The sequence below is a fragment of the Salmo salar genome, chromosome 01 (assembly GCF_965601325.2).
Source record: "Salmo salar chromosome 01, fSalSal1, whole genome shotgun sequence".
Taxonomy (NCBI): domain Eukaryota; kingdom Metazoa; phylum Chordata; class Actinopteri; order Salmoniformes; family Salmonidae; genus Salmo; species Salmo salar.
In genome coordinates, this window is record NC_138291.1 from 73,486,708 (window position 1) to 73,505,697 (window position 18,990).

The 18,990-nt window shown below is 41.2% G+C and overlaps 1 protein-coding gene across 2 annotated transcripts in view; it reads right to left on the minus strand.

The window, feature by feature from the left end:
* Positions 1-5,243: 5,243 nt before the first annotated feature.
* The window catches only part of LOC106608102 (uncharacterized), a 29,221-nt gene continuing 15,474 nt past the window's right edge, over positions 5,244-18,990 (minus strand). The window contains exons 2-3 of one of the 2 annotated variants that reach the window (XM_014205834.3): positions 17,661-17,842; positions 5,244-5,643 (exon numbers count right to left, since the gene is read on the minus strand). In XM_014205834.3, coding sequence (XP_014061309.2) covers positions 5,413-5,643; positions 17,661-17,842 — 413 coding nt within the window. In that variant the 3' untranslated portion in view covers positions 5,244-5,412. Of the gene's footprint in view, positions 5,644-15,128; positions 17,843-18,990 lie in introns of those variants that run through there. The other variant, XM_014205817.3, reaches the window with a different exon arrangement.

Genomic DNA, 18,990 nt, shown 5'->3' on the forward strand with positions numbered 1-18,990 from the left:
TGCTTGCATCAGTTACCCTGATGTGGAATAGAGTTCCATGTAACCATGGCTCTGTGCAGTACTGTGCACCTCCCATAGTCTGTTCTTGACTTGGTGATTGTGAAGAGACCTCTGGTGGCATGTCTTGTGGGGTATGCATGGGTGTACGAGCTGTGTGCTAGTAGTTTAAACAGACACCTCGGTGCATTCAGCATGTCAACAGTTCTTACAACCTTATCCAGCCATAAGGCAATAAAGAACACAAAGGTCTCTGATGTTTGAAAAATAAGAGCAGTCTGGGGGCTGACTGATACATTGAGGCACCATCAGTGTGAAAGGGTTTTGTTGAAATATTAAATATTTATGCCTTAGCAGTTTAATGCCTTTGCCAAACAGAGTTTTAACAGGATTTGAAAAAAAGTTCCCTCAATTGCACTGTAGTTGCATAGTTTTGTCTTTTTAACAGAATATTTTGCAGTAGCACATAATCCAGTGTGAGTGGGTTAGTGGTTATGCCTAGTATCACTATGACCAAATGTGATGAGATCCTCTTCTATAGTGAGTGTGGTTGTAGGTGTCACCACCACATTTGGTCAACTGCCTCATACTTCTTAGAAGTTGATTGTGATTCTGTGATTCTTAACAGTGATTCAGGAATGCATATCACAATAATTAAGTTCTATGTCATTTACACAGGATTCAGATTCAAATACTTTCTTTAATGTGTTTATTGTTAGGATTTATTTAGCTAATCAATTCAAACTTGTTGATTACTCTATCTAATGACTATAATTAATCACATGTGCATATGGTATCCTGTTTTGTATTACAATAAGGCAAAGCTACGAACTGTTAAAGAGAACCCATTATTTCATGAAGTTCCCATTAAATGTGATTCAGTGTGACTGTCACTGCATTGAGTGTGAACATTTGTGACCCACTGCCTGGCTGGGTAATAGCACTGTTTGTTTAACCTCATTGTTTTTTTGTTTCCATAGTAACTCTAGAGCAGTTTGTTCTAGTTCAAGTGTGCCCAGTCGAAGAAGACCAGACCTTGCTTATGAAGGTATGTGTGAAACCAGTGTCTGTTACCGTTCAGTATGAAACCGTACAGTGCCTTGCAAAAGTATTCATCCACAGAGCTGGGCTTTATGGAAGAATGGGCAGAAAGAAGCCAATGCTTAAAGAAAAAATAAGCAAACATGTTTGGTGTTCGCCAAAAGGCAAGTTGGAGACTCCCCAAACATATGGAAGAAGGTACTCTGGTCAGATGAGATTAAAATGTAGCTTTTTGGCCATCAAGGAAAACACTATGTCTGGTGCAAACCAAACACCCCACATCACCCCGAGAACATCATCCCCACAGTGAAGCATGGTGCTGGCAGCATCATGCTGTGAGGATGTTCCTCATCGGCAGGGACCGGGAAACTGATCAGAATTGAAGGAATGATGGATGGCGCTAAATACAGGGAAATTCTTGAGGGAAACCTGTTTCAGTCTTCCAGAGATTTGAGATTGGGACAGAGGTTCACCTTCCAGCAGGCCAATGACCCTAAGCATACTGCTAAAGCAACACTCAAGTGGTTTAAGGGGAAACATTTAAATGTCTTGGAATGGCCTAGTCAAAGCCCAGACCTCAGTCCAATTGAGAATCTGTAGTATGACTTAAAGATTGCTGTACACCAGCGGAACCCATCCAACTTGAAGGAGCTGGGAGAGTTTTGCCTTGAAGAATGGGCAAAAATCCCAGTGGCTTGATGTGCCAAGCTTATAGAGACATACCCCAAGAGACTTTCAGCTATAATTGCTGCAAAAGGTGGCTCTACAAAGTATTGACTTTGGGGGGGTGAATAGTTATGCACGCTCAAGTTTTCAGTTTTTTGTCTTATTTGTTGTTGTTTCACAATAAAACATATTTTGAATCTTCAAAGTTGTAGGCATGTTGTGTAAATCAAACGATAAAAATAAAAATAATTCCAGGTTGTAAGGCAACAAAATAGGAAAAATGGCAAGGGGGTGAATACTTTTGCAAGCCACTGTAAGCTCTGTTTTTGATCATCAGGTAGGTCCTATGGAAAGTTCTCAGAATCAAAGCTTTGAACACGTTTCATGAGTTCCTTACAAGGTAATGTGATACATTTCAGTGTTACTGTACCATCACTGAGTAATGACCTCATGAAGTGACATCATCCACTTGAGTCAGCTGTTCCTCTACCACGTGTGTGGGTCCAGCTTCCCATATCTCTGCATCAGCCATAGTGTTCACGGCTCTTAGTATACAACCTACACAGCTATCTACCCATCCTGTATGTGCTTGATTATATTGCTGCTTTGCCTTAGCGAAGCTGCCTTGAGTCCTTCATAACCAGGTAAGCCCCTTTTTGTGAGTACTATCAGGGTCTCTCCTATGTATCTCTGTCTCTTTAACTGTGGGGGTGGCAAGAAGGTCTTGTTTTTAGGGTGGAAAGAACCCTCTACCTATCATCTACGACTTAAAATATTATAATGTGGTAGAAATTCAACACCAGAGACACCTGAAGCCAACCTTAAAATGAATCACTCTTTATTATCAGCAAGCTGGAGAGGTTACAGCAAACTCTGCACACATCTATCAGAAGCTCTGTTGGGGTGGTCCCTGCAGTTGTCTTATATTCGGCTATACACAGACAAGTTATATTTGCATGATTTAGCATAATTCATTAATCACTACTGGTGGCTCGCACATGTGACTGACCAATACCTCACGAGGCTCTCTCTCCAAGTTGAGACCTTGAAACTGAGATACCTTGGTTGTTCCCATAGCAATATTCTGGGCGTACTACCAAGTTGATGAACAGTGATAGTGAGGATTCCTCCATAGACGATCAGTCAGTCACCTGCATGAACCTTTCTAATTAGTTATTAGAAAGTAGCCTTGATTCGATATTTTGTAGCATTGATTTGATTATTGAACATAACTTTTCCCTCACATTCCCTTCTTTTATTACTGTGATAATTATTGTAAACATTTTATGTAAGCATTAGATTATAGCTTCTATCAAAGGAGGTTTTATTAAAGTAAGTGAAATCAACACGTTGCACCAGACACTCCAATCTTACAAGCCCTTCACTCTGGGTTTTACAATATAAATTGCACACACATACACAAGGGATCTGCAAATTTAGGGTTGACTAAATCTCTCAATGTTTAACCATTGTTTACATAGTTGTTACCACCATCGGGTTGCAGCGACATCTGTTCCGCACCAACTGTTCCTGAGACTAGTCAAAACATAAAACAAATCCGCTTGGGCCATCTAAACTTGTCAAACAAAAACAACCTCCAATTCTCACTCATCGTCCTTATCTACAGGGGGAAAAGAAAGCTCATCCAGTGACGGCATTGTTAACAGTTAACTTACAGGTATTGGACCCTTTGTAATACATTGTACAATTACATTCTAGTTCACCCAAATGATTACTTCTTTCTCCTCTAATACACCAAGGGGCTGCAATCACTCCTGCTACTGACATGGGTGGGAGTAAAGTATTCTCTGGCCTATCAAACGATGGTGGGCCTATGTGGTTATATAATGCAGAAAACATCATGGGGTCAGGGTCAAGGCTATTTGTATATTCAGATTGACCCCTATGGAAACTCCCACAAGTGGTAACCTGCTCCTACCTTAATTGGCCCCAACCCACACACTCGTTTTGTCCAGATGTAAGATTAGCAACCATTTCTGCTCTAGAGAGGAACAGATTTTCCTCATGGTTATGAGGGCCCAATGATCATCTACTTCTGTGCCACTACTCCGGACCGGCATTGGCCCCGTTGGCTCAGGACTTATCTCATCCTCTGTCAGGTTTCCGACAATAGGACAACCTACTGTTCTTATAAGCACTCCTGTGCTAACACAGAGGGCCAGACTGCACCACTTGAACTGGCAAAGCCTCATTTCTCCTGGATCAGGAACTCGTCTGCAGTGCAACACGTGGATCCAGGTATCTCTCTCAGCAACCTTCACCACAGTGGGGGTGGTCAGAAGAACTTGGAACTTGGACCCCTCTTCCAACTCTTTCTCCTGAAGTCTTTGACCACCACGAAATCACCTGGGCTCAAACAGTGCTCAGCTCCACCTGCCAAGTTCAGCAAAGACGCCTTCACTCGAGGAACGAGAGTCTTGAGAACACTGTTAAGGGTGACACAATAATCAACCATGTCTTCCTCCATTCCTTGCAGGGACAAGATGTTCTTTGTCAAAAGCTTGAATCCATTTAGAAAACATGTCAACAATCACCAAACAATACTTGTTACCCGTTCAAGGGGTCAACTCAATGCAGTCCATCATTAAGTGCTCAAAAGGTCATTCAGGCCTTGGATTAGATGTGGGGGATACTGAAATGCCGCGTCCAATATTATTAGTCATGCAAATCAAACAGTTCTTGGAGAAATTTTCTGCAAACACAGTAAAACCTACTGTACACCAATTAAACCTACTGTACACCAGTAAAACCTACTGTACACCAATTAAACCTACTGTACACCAGTAAAACCTACTGTACACCAATTAAACCTACTGTACACCAATTAAACCTACTGTACACCAATAAAACCTACTGTACACCAATTAAACCTACTGTACACCAATTAAACCTACTGTACACCAGTAAAACCTACTGTACACCAGTAAAACCTACTGTACACCAATTAAATCTACTGTACACCAGTAAAACCTACTGTACACCAGTAAAACCTACTGTACACCAATTAAACCTACTGTACACCAATTAAACCTACTGTACACCAGTAAAACCTACTGTACACCAGTAAAACCTACTGTACACCAATTAAACCTACTGTACACCAATTAAACCTACTGTACACCAGTAAAACCTACTGTACACCAATTAAACCTACTGTACACCAGTAAAACCTACTGTACACCAATTAAACCTACTGTACACCAATTAAACCTACTGTACACCAGTAAAACCTACTGTACACCAATTAAACCTACTGTACACCAATTAAACCTACTGTACACCAGTAAAACCTACTGTACACCAATTAAACCTACTGTACACCAGTAAAACCTACTGTACACCAATTAAACCTACTGTACACCAGTAAAACCTACTGTACACCAATTAAACCTACTGTACACCAATTAAACCTACTGTACACCAATTAAACCTACTGTACACCAGTAAAACCTACTGTACACCAATTAAACCTACTGTACACCAGTAAAACCTACTGTACACCAGTTAAACCTACTGTACACCAATTAAACCTACTGTACACCAGTAAAACCTACTGTACACCAATTAAACCTACTGTACACCAGTAAAACCTACTGTACACCAATTAAACCTACTGTACACCAATTAAACCTACTGTACACCAGTAAAACCTACTGTACACCAGTAAAACCTACTGTACACCAATATTTACTTACAAGATCCACCATCCCTCCTTTGGACATATGATCCTGACCATGTGACAATTTGGCAAGGAAATGGAAAGTACAACGGTCTGCTCCTCTCATCCAGCCATACACCCGATGCGTCTTTACGACAGTACCCAGCCCACTTAAGTCTCTCTGACTCATCAGCCGTTGCCTGCAAAGCAACCACGTCATCAACATAGAAAGGGTTGGTGGGAGCTGGAACTGCTGCCATCTGCAGGAAGGGGGGAAACAGAAGAGGAAGCAGACAATACACTTGATTATAGAACAGAGGAGGGCAGCTGGATAGCCTGTAATAGAGACGAAACAAGGTTACTGTGCACAATCTGTTTTTCAGACAAGGTCAAAAACCCTCTATTCTTCCACAATGTTCCAAAATCATGCACAACACATACCTGCTATCAGTGTAAATGTTAACAGAGTTGTCCTTTCCCAAATTACAAGCTCTAGTCAGGCCAAAACGTTATGCCGCCTGGCCTGATAAGTGCGAAGGGAGTAGAGCACACTCCACAGTTTCCAAAACGGTCATAACTAATTGATCCCCTTTTTAATTTCTCTGGGCAGACCCATCTACAAAAAAACAGTCTGGATTATCTAACGGGGTGTCTCTCAAATCCAATCTAGGGCTACAGTCACTTTCAATAGCTACGTCACAGTCATGACCTTCACCAGCATCTGCTGTAGGGAGAAGAGTTGAGGGGGTTAAGAATTGAACATCGTTTCAGAGTAAAATGAGACATCGTCAACAGAATGTTCTGATAATCTAGCAGTCTGGCAGGCGTCAAATGAGCCATTCTTGCCTGTGTAATAATTGTGTGCACAGCATGGGGCACATGGATGGTTAGGGGAGACATAGCCACAATATCATAATATGCCAAAACAGAATCAGTAGCAGCTGCTACTGATCTCAAACAGGAAACCATTCCCCTGATCACACTATCTAATCGTTTAGAATATTAACCAACAGGTCTATATCCCACCCCATGATACTGCGTCTAAACTGCTGACATAAACCCACTCGTCTCCAAAACAAAGAGATGGAAGGGTTTATTATGTTCTGGCAAACCCAAGAAAGGGGTAGACATTAATGTTTGTTTCAATTTGACCAATGCCATCTCAGCCTCATCCGTCCAGACCACAACTTCACTCGCATCCATCTTTCTCCCATAAATACAATCCTGTAGTGGTTAAACTAACTCTGCAAAGTCTTTCAACCATGGTTGACAGTAACCAGCCACACCCAACAAAGACATCATGTACTGCTTGGTAACAGGTTTAGGGAAAGCTTAAATTGCCTCTAATCTATCTTTGAAGATTTTGAGCAAACTAACAAATCGTAAACATACTGAACCTGTGTTACAAGGCGAATTTGGGGAGGGAACCAGAGTGCCTCTTTCAACTAACACACTATGAATGGGAATGATACCCTTTTCGGCTTCCTTGCTAAGAGGGTACTGAGCTTTGTAAGGTCTGTGGGAGCTTTTTGGAATTATCACAACTGGTGCAGCTCCTTTCATGCATCCAATGTCGGTCTTTGATTTAGCCCAATGTTCTTCAGGGATATCTTTTAGCCAATCAATATGTGAATTATCTTGTAATACCACAGGCATGGTTTCAACGGGAATTGGTTATTTTCTTGGTCACTGCAGTAGCCCAGTATGGGGAATAGAAAGTTGCTGTAGAAGCTGACCACTGTCCTTCCCCTTCCCAGGCCACCCAATCAGTTGCTTCCATCACTTTCTTCATCCAAATACCCACATCTTTCCATTGTTTTTCTGGAGTTTTTGATAAGCTACAATGGGGAACAGAGCCAGGGACTTCATACAAACTCATCTGAGTATCCATCAACAACACTCCAGCTGCTACAAAGTCTTCTCCTCTGTATATCCCATTCATGGTTATCTCAATTTTCTCTTTTTGTTTTGACCATCTCTGTTGGTATTCAGGGTCCTCTTCGCATGAGGGAACAGCAGCAGTACAATGTAGGTATTCAAACACTTCCCAGTTACCATGCAACGGGGAGAGAGGGATTGCTCTCTCAGCTGTCCCTCAACATGGAGATCATTCAGGTGCCAAGCACAGTAACAATTCATCAGGCATGGGAAGATTCCATTTTCTATCGATCCCAATGACAATGCTTCTTCAGAACAGGCAACAGATAAATTCCTTTTACACATCAAATCTCTTCCTAATAAATTTACTGGGCATACGGAGAAGTACAAGATTTGGTGTCTCCATTTGTCCGCTCCCCACTCCAGAATTCCAGACGCTCCCACTGTGTACATTGTTTTCTTTGAGGGGGAGACAGACAGGGCAGACATTTTAAACACTGAGACCGTGGCCCCTGCATCCACCTAAGAATGGAATTTATGTTTATTACCGAAGATATCATTAATGGGGTTTTGGGTTGACAAGGTGGTACATTTTAGCATTTGACAGGTTTCTTCTGGTTGTTCATCATTGTTTTCTTAATTCGTTTCTTCTTGTTTTCCGCCTCATTCCTATGGTTGGTAGCCCCTTCGTCCACCTCCTTTTCCAAGTGGGTTGTTCACCTGCACGCCTGCAGGTGGGGACGGCCACTCTCCTTGGCCTTCTCCTACTGGGAGAAAGATGCCGTACCTTGCCACAGTTGTAGCAGCTCCAGTCTCTCCCTCCATCAGCTCCAGCAGGGGCCCCTTGGCCTCTACCTCTCTCTCTACCTCCTCCGTTTCCTTGGTTGCCACCATTTTCCTGGTGTCCTCTTCCTCCTCCAGAGTAGTACATCAGCTGTGCCTTCTTCAGTGTCTTTCCATCCTTCGTTTTATTTTCCTTCAACTGTCTTTCCTTGGCCTTCATTGCTGTCCTCACTGCTGCTCCTTTTATCTTCGTCTTGGCTACTTTCTTCTTCATTCCTCCTGCTTGCACTCCTTAATTTGCTTCCTGTTTCTCTACTTTCCTCCTTTCTCTTACGTTTCTCCAGTTCTTTCCTGAGCTCTTCTAGCTCCTCTTCTTCACTCTCCCTCTCCTCTGTTTCTCTCTGCTCGTTCGCTTTGGTCCTTGTTTTTGCCATTAGCTTTGTGTCTTCAGCACCTGCAGCCCCTCCAACAGCTCCTAATCCCACGGCTCCTCCACCTGGCACATGCCCAACCCCAACTGGGTTAGGAGGGGGTGGGAGGCCACATCTCTGTGTGCTGGTGGAGGATTTGGCAGTGGGGGATACAAGGGGGGCCCCATGCAAGGGTTCCCGACAAAGAATGGCCAGCCAGGCTTCTTCTTTTTCTTTTTTTCCATCTTCCTCTTTCTTCTCCGGTTCCACTTGCTTTATCATCAGTCCTCTTACAGCTTTATCCTCTGCATTTTCTGCTTCTCTCTCCCCCTTTCTGAAATCATCCCACTTCACTTTAACCTTCTTGTGTTTTCTTTCTTTACTTTCAAGTTGGCCTCTCACAAACTCCAGTCTTTCTGTGCTTCGTGTCCCATCAACAGGGAAATGTCCATCTGTCCATTTTGTCCAGTCCTCTGTTTGGTTCAGTACCCTACCAAATGTTTTTGCCATTACACAACACGGCCCTTTTGGTTCCCAGCACATATCCTTCATCCTACTCTTACTATTTCCCTTTCCCATACTGAAACCCTTTGTGCAAGTCTTTAGAAAAAAACTTAACATGTCATCCCACATTCACACAACTCTCACACTGGGGCTTAAACCCTGTTCAGTTAATTAGTCAAGCACACAATACACTCATCCATATTCACTTAGTACTATTCCCAAACACACTCAGTAATCTCCCGTATCACTCGTCGTTACCTCCTATGCATACATATGTATCTTCTGCGGTTCCTCTAGTCTCCATAGTTTCTACAGTATTAATGGTCCCTGAGCATCAATAATCCCAATAGCTTCCATAGTCGCTATAGGTATAGCATCTATGGTCCCTACAGCATCTATAGTCCCTCAGCATCTATAGTCCCTCAGCATCATAGTATCAATAGTTTATATAGTCATAAATGCTATGGTGCACCGTATGCTATTCGCAGTGGTTCGCTGACCACATATACACTTCTCATAAATGCCTAAAATAACACCTTGTGCTATTATCAGTGGTTGTCAGACCACGAAGACACTTTTCATATAAATGTCTACAGACAATTGTCAGTGGGGCCTCTCCTGCCCTCACTCTAGCCACTTCCCCCAGGCAGCTCACAGTAAAAGTCTGGGCGGGCGGCTCCACGTCGTCTTTGGTCAGACGGGAACTTCCCTTGCACGCCTTCACATGGAATCCGCCAAAAGTGTTCCCTCGCAGACCTTCACTGGGATGCTCCACAGGTAGAATCACTGACCTGCACACTGTATAGGTCTATCAAACGCTCTTTTGGGGCAGTCCCAGCAGTTGTCTTATATATGGCTATACACAGACAAGTTATATTTGCATGATTTAGCATAATGAATGAATCACTACCAGTGGCTCGCACATGTGACGGGCCAATAACTCACGAGGCTCTCTCTCCAAGTTGAGACCTTGAAACTGAGATACCTTGGTTGTTCCCATAGCAATATTCTGGGCATACTACCAAGTTGATGAACAGTGATAGTGAGGATTCCTCCATAGACGATCAGTTAAGTCACCTGCATGAACCTTTCTAATTAGATATTAGAAAGCAGCCTTGATTCGATACTTTGTAGCATTGATTTGATACATAAACATAACATTTACCTCACAATACATTTTCAAGATGATATATTTCTGTCTTTGTATGATGCTTCTGGTTCTATGTGAACTATTGAAATAAAAACACGGTTGGTTTTAGTGCTAGAACATTGTGTAAAACTGTCAGACAGTCAGTCAGATGACAGTGTGTGGATGCAAAGTAGTAGCCTTATGTAAATGTCAAGCACTTGGAGGCAGAAAGGAGGCATCCTATGATTTCCTCTCGTTGTATTGTATTTATTATGGATCCCAATTATCTGTACTCTTCCTGGGGTCCAGCAAAACTAAGGCAGTTTATACAACTTAAAAAACATTTCAATACATTCACAGATTTCACAACACACTGTGTGCCCTCAGGCCCCTACTCCACCACATATCTACAGGTCTAAATCCATGTTTATGTGTGTGTATAATGTGTATGTTATCGGGTGTGTGTGTGTATGCATATGTCTATGTTTGTGTTGCTTCAGTCCCTGCTGTTCCATAAGGTGTTTTTTGTATCCGTTTATTTCAATCTAATTTGACTGCTTGCATCAGTTATTTGATGTGGAATAGAGTTCCATGTAGTCATGGCTCTATGTAGTACTGTGCACCTCCATAGTCTGTTCTGGACTTGGGGACTGTAAAGAGACCTCTGGTGGCATGTCTTGTGGGGTATGCATGGGTGTCCGAGCTGTGTGCCAGTAGTTTAGACAGACACCTCGGTGCATCCAACATGTCAATACCTCTCACAAATACAAGTAGTGATGAAGTCAATCTCTCCTCCACTTTGAGCCAGGAGAGAATGACATGCATATTATTAATATTAGCTCTCTGTGTACATCCAAGGGCCAGCCATGCTGCCCTATTCTAAGCCAATTGCAATTTTCCTTTTTGTCCTTTTTGTGGCACCTGACCACACGACTGAACAGTAGTCAAGGTGCAACACAACTAGGGCCTGTAGGACCTGCCTTGTTGATATTGTTGTTAAGAAGGCAGAGCAGCGCTTTATTATGGACATACTTCTCATCTTAGCTACTGTTGTATCAATATGTTTTGACCATGACAGTTTACAATCCAGGGTTATTCCAAGCAGTTCAGTCACCTCAACTTGCTCAATTTCCACATTAGTTATTACATGATTTAGTTGAGGTTTAGGGTTTAGTGAATAATCTGTCCCAAATACAATGCTTTTAGTTTTAGAAATATTTAGGGCCAACTTATTCCTTCCCACCCACTCTGAAACTAACTGCAGCTCTTTAAGTGTTGCAGTCATTTCAGTCGCTGTAGTAGCTGACATGTATAGTGTCATCAGCATACATAGACCCTCTGGCTTTACTCAAAGTCAGTGGCATGTCGTTAGTAAAGATTGAAAAAAGCAAGGGGCCTAAAAAGCTATCCTGGGGAATTCTTACATTCTATCTGGATTATGTTTGAGAGGCCTCCATTAAAGAACACCCTCTGTGTTCTGTTAGACAACTAACTCTTTATCCACATTATAGCAGGGGGTGTAAAGCCATAACACATGTTTTTCCAGCAGCAGACTATGATCGATAATGTCAAAAGCTGCACTGAAGTCTAACAAGACAGCCCCCACAATCGTTTTATCATTAATTTCTCTCAGCCAATCATCAGTCATTTGTGTAAGTGCTGTGCTTCTTGAGTGTTCTTCCCTATATGTGCTGAAAGTCTGTTGTCAATTTGTTTACAGTGAAATAGCATTGTATCTGGTCAAACACAATTTTTTCCAGAAGTTTAGTAACGGTTGGTAACAGGCTGATTGGTCGGGTATTTGAGCCAGTAAAGAGGGCTTTACTATTCTTGGGTAGAGGAATGACTTTAGCTTCTCTCCAGGCCTGAGGGCACACACTTTCTCGTAGACTTACATTTAAGATAAAATGATTGTTGTCTTTCACCTCTTCCACACTGACTTTACGGAATTCAAAAGTACAATTATTGGACAGACAGGTTGGGCATGGTGGATGACATCTGTATACAGCTGGTGCTTAGATACTGAAGCAGAAGCATACTGACGTCATACTCTATTCAATGAGCCTAGCGTTGGAAATGTTGACATTCCAACACTGCTTAAGCATCTCAGCATTGCCACAAGATCTATGGTTATAACTAATATCTTTGACAACAACACTACTTGGAAAACACTCGTAATCCAAAAGCCTAAAACGTTTTTTTACCGTGGTATTCATTAACCATGCATGCAGTAATACATTCAGAAGCCTAACACGTTTTTTTTTACCGTGGTATTCATTAACCATGCATGCAGTAATACATTCAAGCGCATACAGAAACCACAGCTGTGGTGGATTTTCGATTACTCGGTTAGTATAATTGGGCTAAAACTTGAGCATTGTTAGAACTGTGTAAGTTGAGTAAATACCTCCACTGACTCAGAAGCATAATGATTTCATTCCACTAAGAGGTCTAACAGTTATTTGCAACACCAACAGTTGCATCTGCTACACCAATCGTGTGATTAGTGTCCAGAAAACCTCATAGATATTTGGAAGTACTTGGACGTCGTATAGGGCAACACACGTACCCTATGTTAAACTACACTAGGCCTATCTATCTCTATGCTGTCAAGACTGTGCAACGACTAACGAGGAACTTTGTTCAGGTACAGTGAGGGAAAAAAGTATTTGATCCCCTGCTGATTTTGTTCGTTTGCCCACTGACAAAGAAATGATCAGTCTATAATTGTAATGGTAGGTTTATTTGAACAGTGGGCAAACGTACAAAATCAGCAGGGGATCAAATACTTTTTTCCCTCACTGTATGCAGATTGTGTCACTGATCATTTGGACAAATCACGATATCGCAGGTAAGGGGTGATGCTCAATGTAAAGAAAGATTGCTGGCTCACACTGTTTTCCTGTCACTTTTGGCACATAAGAAAAGCAATAAATAACTGATTTATTATTATTGAAGCTCGAAATGACTATGCTATATTTTGGTCAGCCTATTCATTATAGAGATGGTAGGCATCTATTTTGAAGCTACAGTGGGGGGGAAAGTATTTGATCCCCTGCTGATTTTGTACGTTTGCCCACTTACAAAGAAATGATCAGTCTATAATTTTAATAGTAGGTTTATTTGAACAGTGAGAGACAGAATAACGAAAAAATCCAGAAAAACTTAAGTCAAAAATGTTATAAAATGATTTGCATTTTAATGAGGGAAATAAGTATTTGACTCCTCTGCAAAACATGACTTAGTAGTTGGTGGCAAAATCCTTGTTGGCAATCACAGAGGTCAGACGTTTCTTGTAGTTGGCCACCAGGTTTGCACACATCTCAGGAGGGATTTTGTCCCACTCCTCTTTGAAGATCTTCTCCAAGTCATTAAGGTTTCGAGGCTGATGTTTGGCAACTTGAACCTTCAGCTCCCTCCACAGATTTTCTATGGGATTAAGGTCTGGAGACTGGCTAGGCCACTCCAGGACCTTAATGTGCTTCTTCTTGAGCCACTCCTTTGTTGCCTTGGCCATGTGTTTTGGGTCATTGTCATGCTGGATACCCATCCACGACCCATTTTCAATGCCCTGGCTGAGGGAAGGAGGTTCTCACCCAAGATTTGACGGTACATGGCCCCGTCCATTGTCCCTTTGATGCGGTGAAGTTGTCCTGTCCCCTTAGCAGAAAAACACCCCCAAAGCATAATGTTTCCACCTCCATGTTTGACGGTGTAGATGGTGTTCTTGGGGTCATAGGCAGCATTCCTCCTCCTCCAAACACGGCGAGTTGAGTTGATGTCAAAGAGCTCCATTTTGGTCTCATCTGACCACAACACTTTCACCAGTTGTCCTCTGAATCATTCAGATGTTCATTGGCAAACTTCAGACAGGCATGTATATGTATTCTTGAGCAGGGTGACCTTGCGGGCGCCGCAGGATTTCAGTCCTTCACAGTGTAGTGTGTTACCAATTGTTTTCTTGGTGCCTATGGTCCCAGCTGCCTTGAGATCATTGACAAGATCCTCCCGTGTAGTTCTGGGCTGATTCCTCACTGTTCTCATGATCATTACAACTCCACGAGGTGAGATCTTGCATGGAGCCCCAGGCCGAGGGATATTGACAGTTCTTTTGTGTTTCTTCCATTTGCGAATAATCGCACCAACTGTTGTCACCTTCTCACCAAGCTGCTTGGCGATGGTCTTGTAGCCCATTCCAGCCTTGTGTAGGTCTACAATCTTGTCCCTGACATCCTTGGAGAGCTCTTTGGTCTTGGCCATTGTGGAGAGTTTGGAATCTGATTGATTGATTGCTTCTGTGGACAGGTGTCTTTTTTACAGGTAACAAGCTGCGGTTAGGAGCACTCCCTTTAAGAGTGTGCTCCTAATCTCTGCTCGTTACCTGTATAAAAGACACCTGGGAACCAGAAATCTTTCTGATTGAGAGGGGGTCAAATACTTATTTCCCTCATTAAAATATCATAAGGTGAATGCACCAATTTGTAAGTCGCTCTGGATAAGAGCATCTGCTAAATGACGTAAATGTAAATGTAAAATGCAAATCAATGTATAAAATTTTTGACATGCGTTTTTCTGGATATTTTTGTTGTTATTCTGTCTCTCACTGTTCAAATAAACCTACCATTAAAATTATAGACGGATCCTTTCTTTGTCAGTGGGCAAACTTACAAAATCAGCAGGGGATCAAATACTTTTTCCCCCCACTGTATGTGTTGAACCTAATGGAATAATTTAATGAGCATCATTTGGAATCTGTGTATGACTTTTGTCTTCAGGGGCTCGGTCAGGCATTGGTACTACCTACTGCCACATACAGTACGCAGAGCTGTGGGAGACCACCTCAAGTGTGCCCCTGGTAGAGCCCGGGGTAGTGTTTACCATGCCACCAGGCTTGAAAAGTGGGATTCATCTGTTTGATCCATTTGTTTGTTCCAGTAGTTCACTTCTTTGACGCACTGTTGATTTCAATATGTTTCATTTTCAACAAAAATGCACTGGATTGGGTGAAGTTGGTCATTGGTTCCATTTGTTTTGCAATATGTTAAAATTAAATTATGCTTTATTTATATAGCACATTTCAGACATTGATGCAACACAATGCACTTCATAGAAAAATAAAAAAATGAAAACAAGAACTGAAATATTTACTACACAACAAATATAAGAGGATAAAAAACTAAAGAATAACAATAAAAACTGAAAGACTAATGAGCACCCTAAGGAAATGCCATTAGCTAAAATAGTAAGAATAGGATGCAATGTCCAACCCAAAATATAAGCTTGTTTTACTCCATTGTTTGTAAACAATATACTTGTAAATGAAAGTTGGTTGCATGAATAATTAAGATTACTAAATGTTACATGAAATGTAAATATTATGACATATCAAAACCAAATGTACACCCCTTTGTTAATAGGTATTGGCAATAATTCACTTAATGGTGAGGCATGGAATAATACAAAATATATATATTTTACCACGCTGGATGTTTGATACGAGTAGGTGATTTGAGTCACGCTTCTTCGGAAGTTGAATAAATACAATTAGCACTTGAATGTTGTAAATAAATAGTGTGTATAAATACTAGAGTGATGTACGATTGTTAATAAAATTGTTAATAGACCAATTGTTTAATACTCTGTCCATGTGTATAGGCTGCAAGTATGTTGAAATTAAGTTGTTTTCAAGTCATTGAAATAACAAACTGAAAAATATGTATTTTCAACTTTCACTGTCAACCAAAAGTTACATACAATACCAGTCAAAAGTTTGGATACACCTAGTCATTCAAGGGTTTTTCTTTGTAGCTACTGTTTTCCACATTGTGGAATAATAGTAAAGACATCACAACTATGAAATAACACATATGGAATCATGTTGCTATCTAAATATATTTTATATTTGAGATTCTTCAAAGTAGCCACCCTTTGCCTTGATGACAGCTTTGCACACTCTTGGCATTCTCTCAACCAGCTTCATGAGGTAGTCTAGAATGCATTTCAATTAACAGGTGTGCCTTGTTAAAAGTTCATTTGTGGAATTTCAGTCTGCTACATTTTGGAGTAATGCGTTTAAATTTAGGGGTCGCAAAAATGTAGAGAAATGCAACACTTATGTCATCACTCATATCGATATCACATTGAAATCAATTGCACGAGAGGAGGGAGATGAGGTTGCATGTCCTGTTAAAACGAACAGCTCAAAAACCACATGGAATCTGGGAATAATGTTTACATCACTGGTTAGAGGACAATTTGTAGAAAACAGCTAGCTACATTTTGAAGTGTTTTTTCAAGTGGGTCCCAACGTGGTAAGTGTAATGCAACACTTTCTTTCTTAATCACATAAATAGTGCTCTTTCAATTCAGAGCCTGGATTTTTGCCCTTATGAGGCTAATATCCATATCACACTGAAATCAATAGAATGGGGGGGGGGCAAACTTTTAGGGTTATACATTATGACATTAAAATACTCCTACTAAAATGTTAAAAACATTCTACATTGTGACATTATTTAATTGAAATCATGGAACAACGTCTTCATTTGTGTATTTTCTGATGTTTAATCAGAGATTTTCTACCAGCATATCTCTTCCCACATTGATTACAGCTATAAGGATTCTCTCCTGTGTGTATTCTCTGGTGCATAGTCAGATGGCTAGATGTAGTAAAACTCTTCCCACATTGATCACAGCTATAAGGATTCTCTCCTGTGTGTATTCTCTGGTGCATAGTCAGATGGCTAGATGTAGTAAAACTCTTCCCACATTGATCACAGCTATAAGGCTTTTCTCCTGTGTGTGTTCTCTGGTGTATAGTCAGACGGCTAGATGTAACAAAGCTCTTCCCACATTGGTTACAGCTATAAGGTTTCTCTCCTGTATGTGTTCGCCGATGTACCATCAGGCAGCTTGAGTGAGTAAAACTCTTCCCACATTGATTACAGCTATACGGCTTCTCTCCAGTGTGTGTTCTCTGGTGTGATTTTAAATGTACTGAAGAAACAAAACTCTTTCCACAGTTAGAGCAGGGGTAAGGTTTCTCTCCTGTGTGTGCTCTCTGATGTATTGTCAGCTGTCTAGATTCAGTAAAACTCTTCCCACATTGATAACAGCTATAAGGTTTCACTCCTGTATGGATTCTCTGACGTATTTTAAGGTCCGCTAAAGAGGTGAATCTCCTCCCGCAGTCAAAGCAGCAGTGAGGTTCCTCTCCAGCCTGAATTCTCTGGTGTGTTTTCAGGCTGCTTGGATCATTCAAACTCTTCCCACACTGACACCAGCTAAAAGGTTTCTCTCCAGTGTGAATTCTCTGGTGTACTTTTAGTGAGTCTGATCTTGAGTAACTCTTTCCACAGTCAGAGCACTGGTAAGATTTCTCCCCTGTGTGTGTTCTCTGGTGTATAGTCAGATGGCTAGACGTAACAAAACTCTTCTCACATTGATCACAGCTATATGGCTTCTCTCCTGTATGTGTTCTCTGGTGTATAGTCAAACGGCTAGATGTAACAAAACTCTTCCCACATTGATCACAGGTATAAGGTTTCTCTCCATTGTGAATTCTCTGGTGTACCTTTAGTGAATCTGATCTTGAGTAATTCTTCCCACAGTCAGAGCATCGGTGAGATTTCTTCCCTGTGGGTTTCCGCTGGTGTTTCTTGAGGTGTTCTGATGTGGAGAGACTCTTCTTTGCCTCGTCAGCTTCAAGATGTTGTTGAGGCTCTACAGAGGATCCACGATAGTCAAGTCTCTCTCCTGTGTGAACAACAAAGTCAGACAGATGGTTAAAGGCCCACAACAGCAGAAATCCCCAGTTTATTTTAGCTAAAAGGTGATGCCCATGACTGTCTAATGAAGTATAAATGCTTTTACAAATGTATTTGCCAATTGTCTTAAAGACAGTCAAGTGAGCAACAACAGTCATATTTTGTATTTTTTTTTCACATTAGTGGTAAAGTGGATTACTCTAGGCTAGAAATAAAATAGACTTTCTGAAACCCTTCGTTCTGTGCCAGATTACTTTTGGTCACCAATATAGGCAGGCCCCCCTTCTATGTTTGCTAAAATTTGCCGCATGAGGGCGGTGTGCACGCAATTTGGTTGTAGAAACTGCTCCATGCTAATGCGGAAACCGCTAGTTAAAAATGTAACTGCAACATGCAACAATTTAAAAGTTTTTACTGAGTTACAGTTCAAATAAGGAAATCAGTGAACTGAAATAAATTCATTAGGGACTAATCTATGGATTTCACATGACTGGGAATACAGATATGCATCTGCTAGTCACATACACAGTACCAGTCAAAGGTTTGGACACACCTACTCATTAAAGGGTTTATATTTATTTTAAATATTTTCTACAATGTAGAATAATAGTGAAGACATCAAAACTATGAAATAAACACATATGGAATCGTGTAGTAATCAAAAAAGTGTTAAACAAATCGAAATATATTTGAGATTCTTCAAAGTAGCCACCCTAGGCTTTGATGACAGCTTTGCACACTCTTGGCATTCAAATTTCAGGGATCTATTATTTCGCTCATGAAACATGAGACTAATACTTTACATGTTGTGTTTTTTTCCTATGTATTCCGTAAATTACCTCGCATTACCAGTGCAAGATCGGGAGTACTATTCAAGAAAACTCACATTAAGCTGTGTCGATATTCACAATTTCCCCACCATGGGGAAAAAACTCATGGGAGGCCTCGTCAGATGCCAGCAAAAATGTTGTTTGAGTGCATTTCACAGTACTTTGGATTATAATCGTAAGGCTCGTTTGAATGTCCTGCTTAATTGTGTGTCATCATCGCAACTGCATTATACTTAAACACCTCAACCAGTAAAATCCTTTTGGCTAGCTTTGCTACGAGCTTGTCAATGAGCGTTAGCATTCAAGC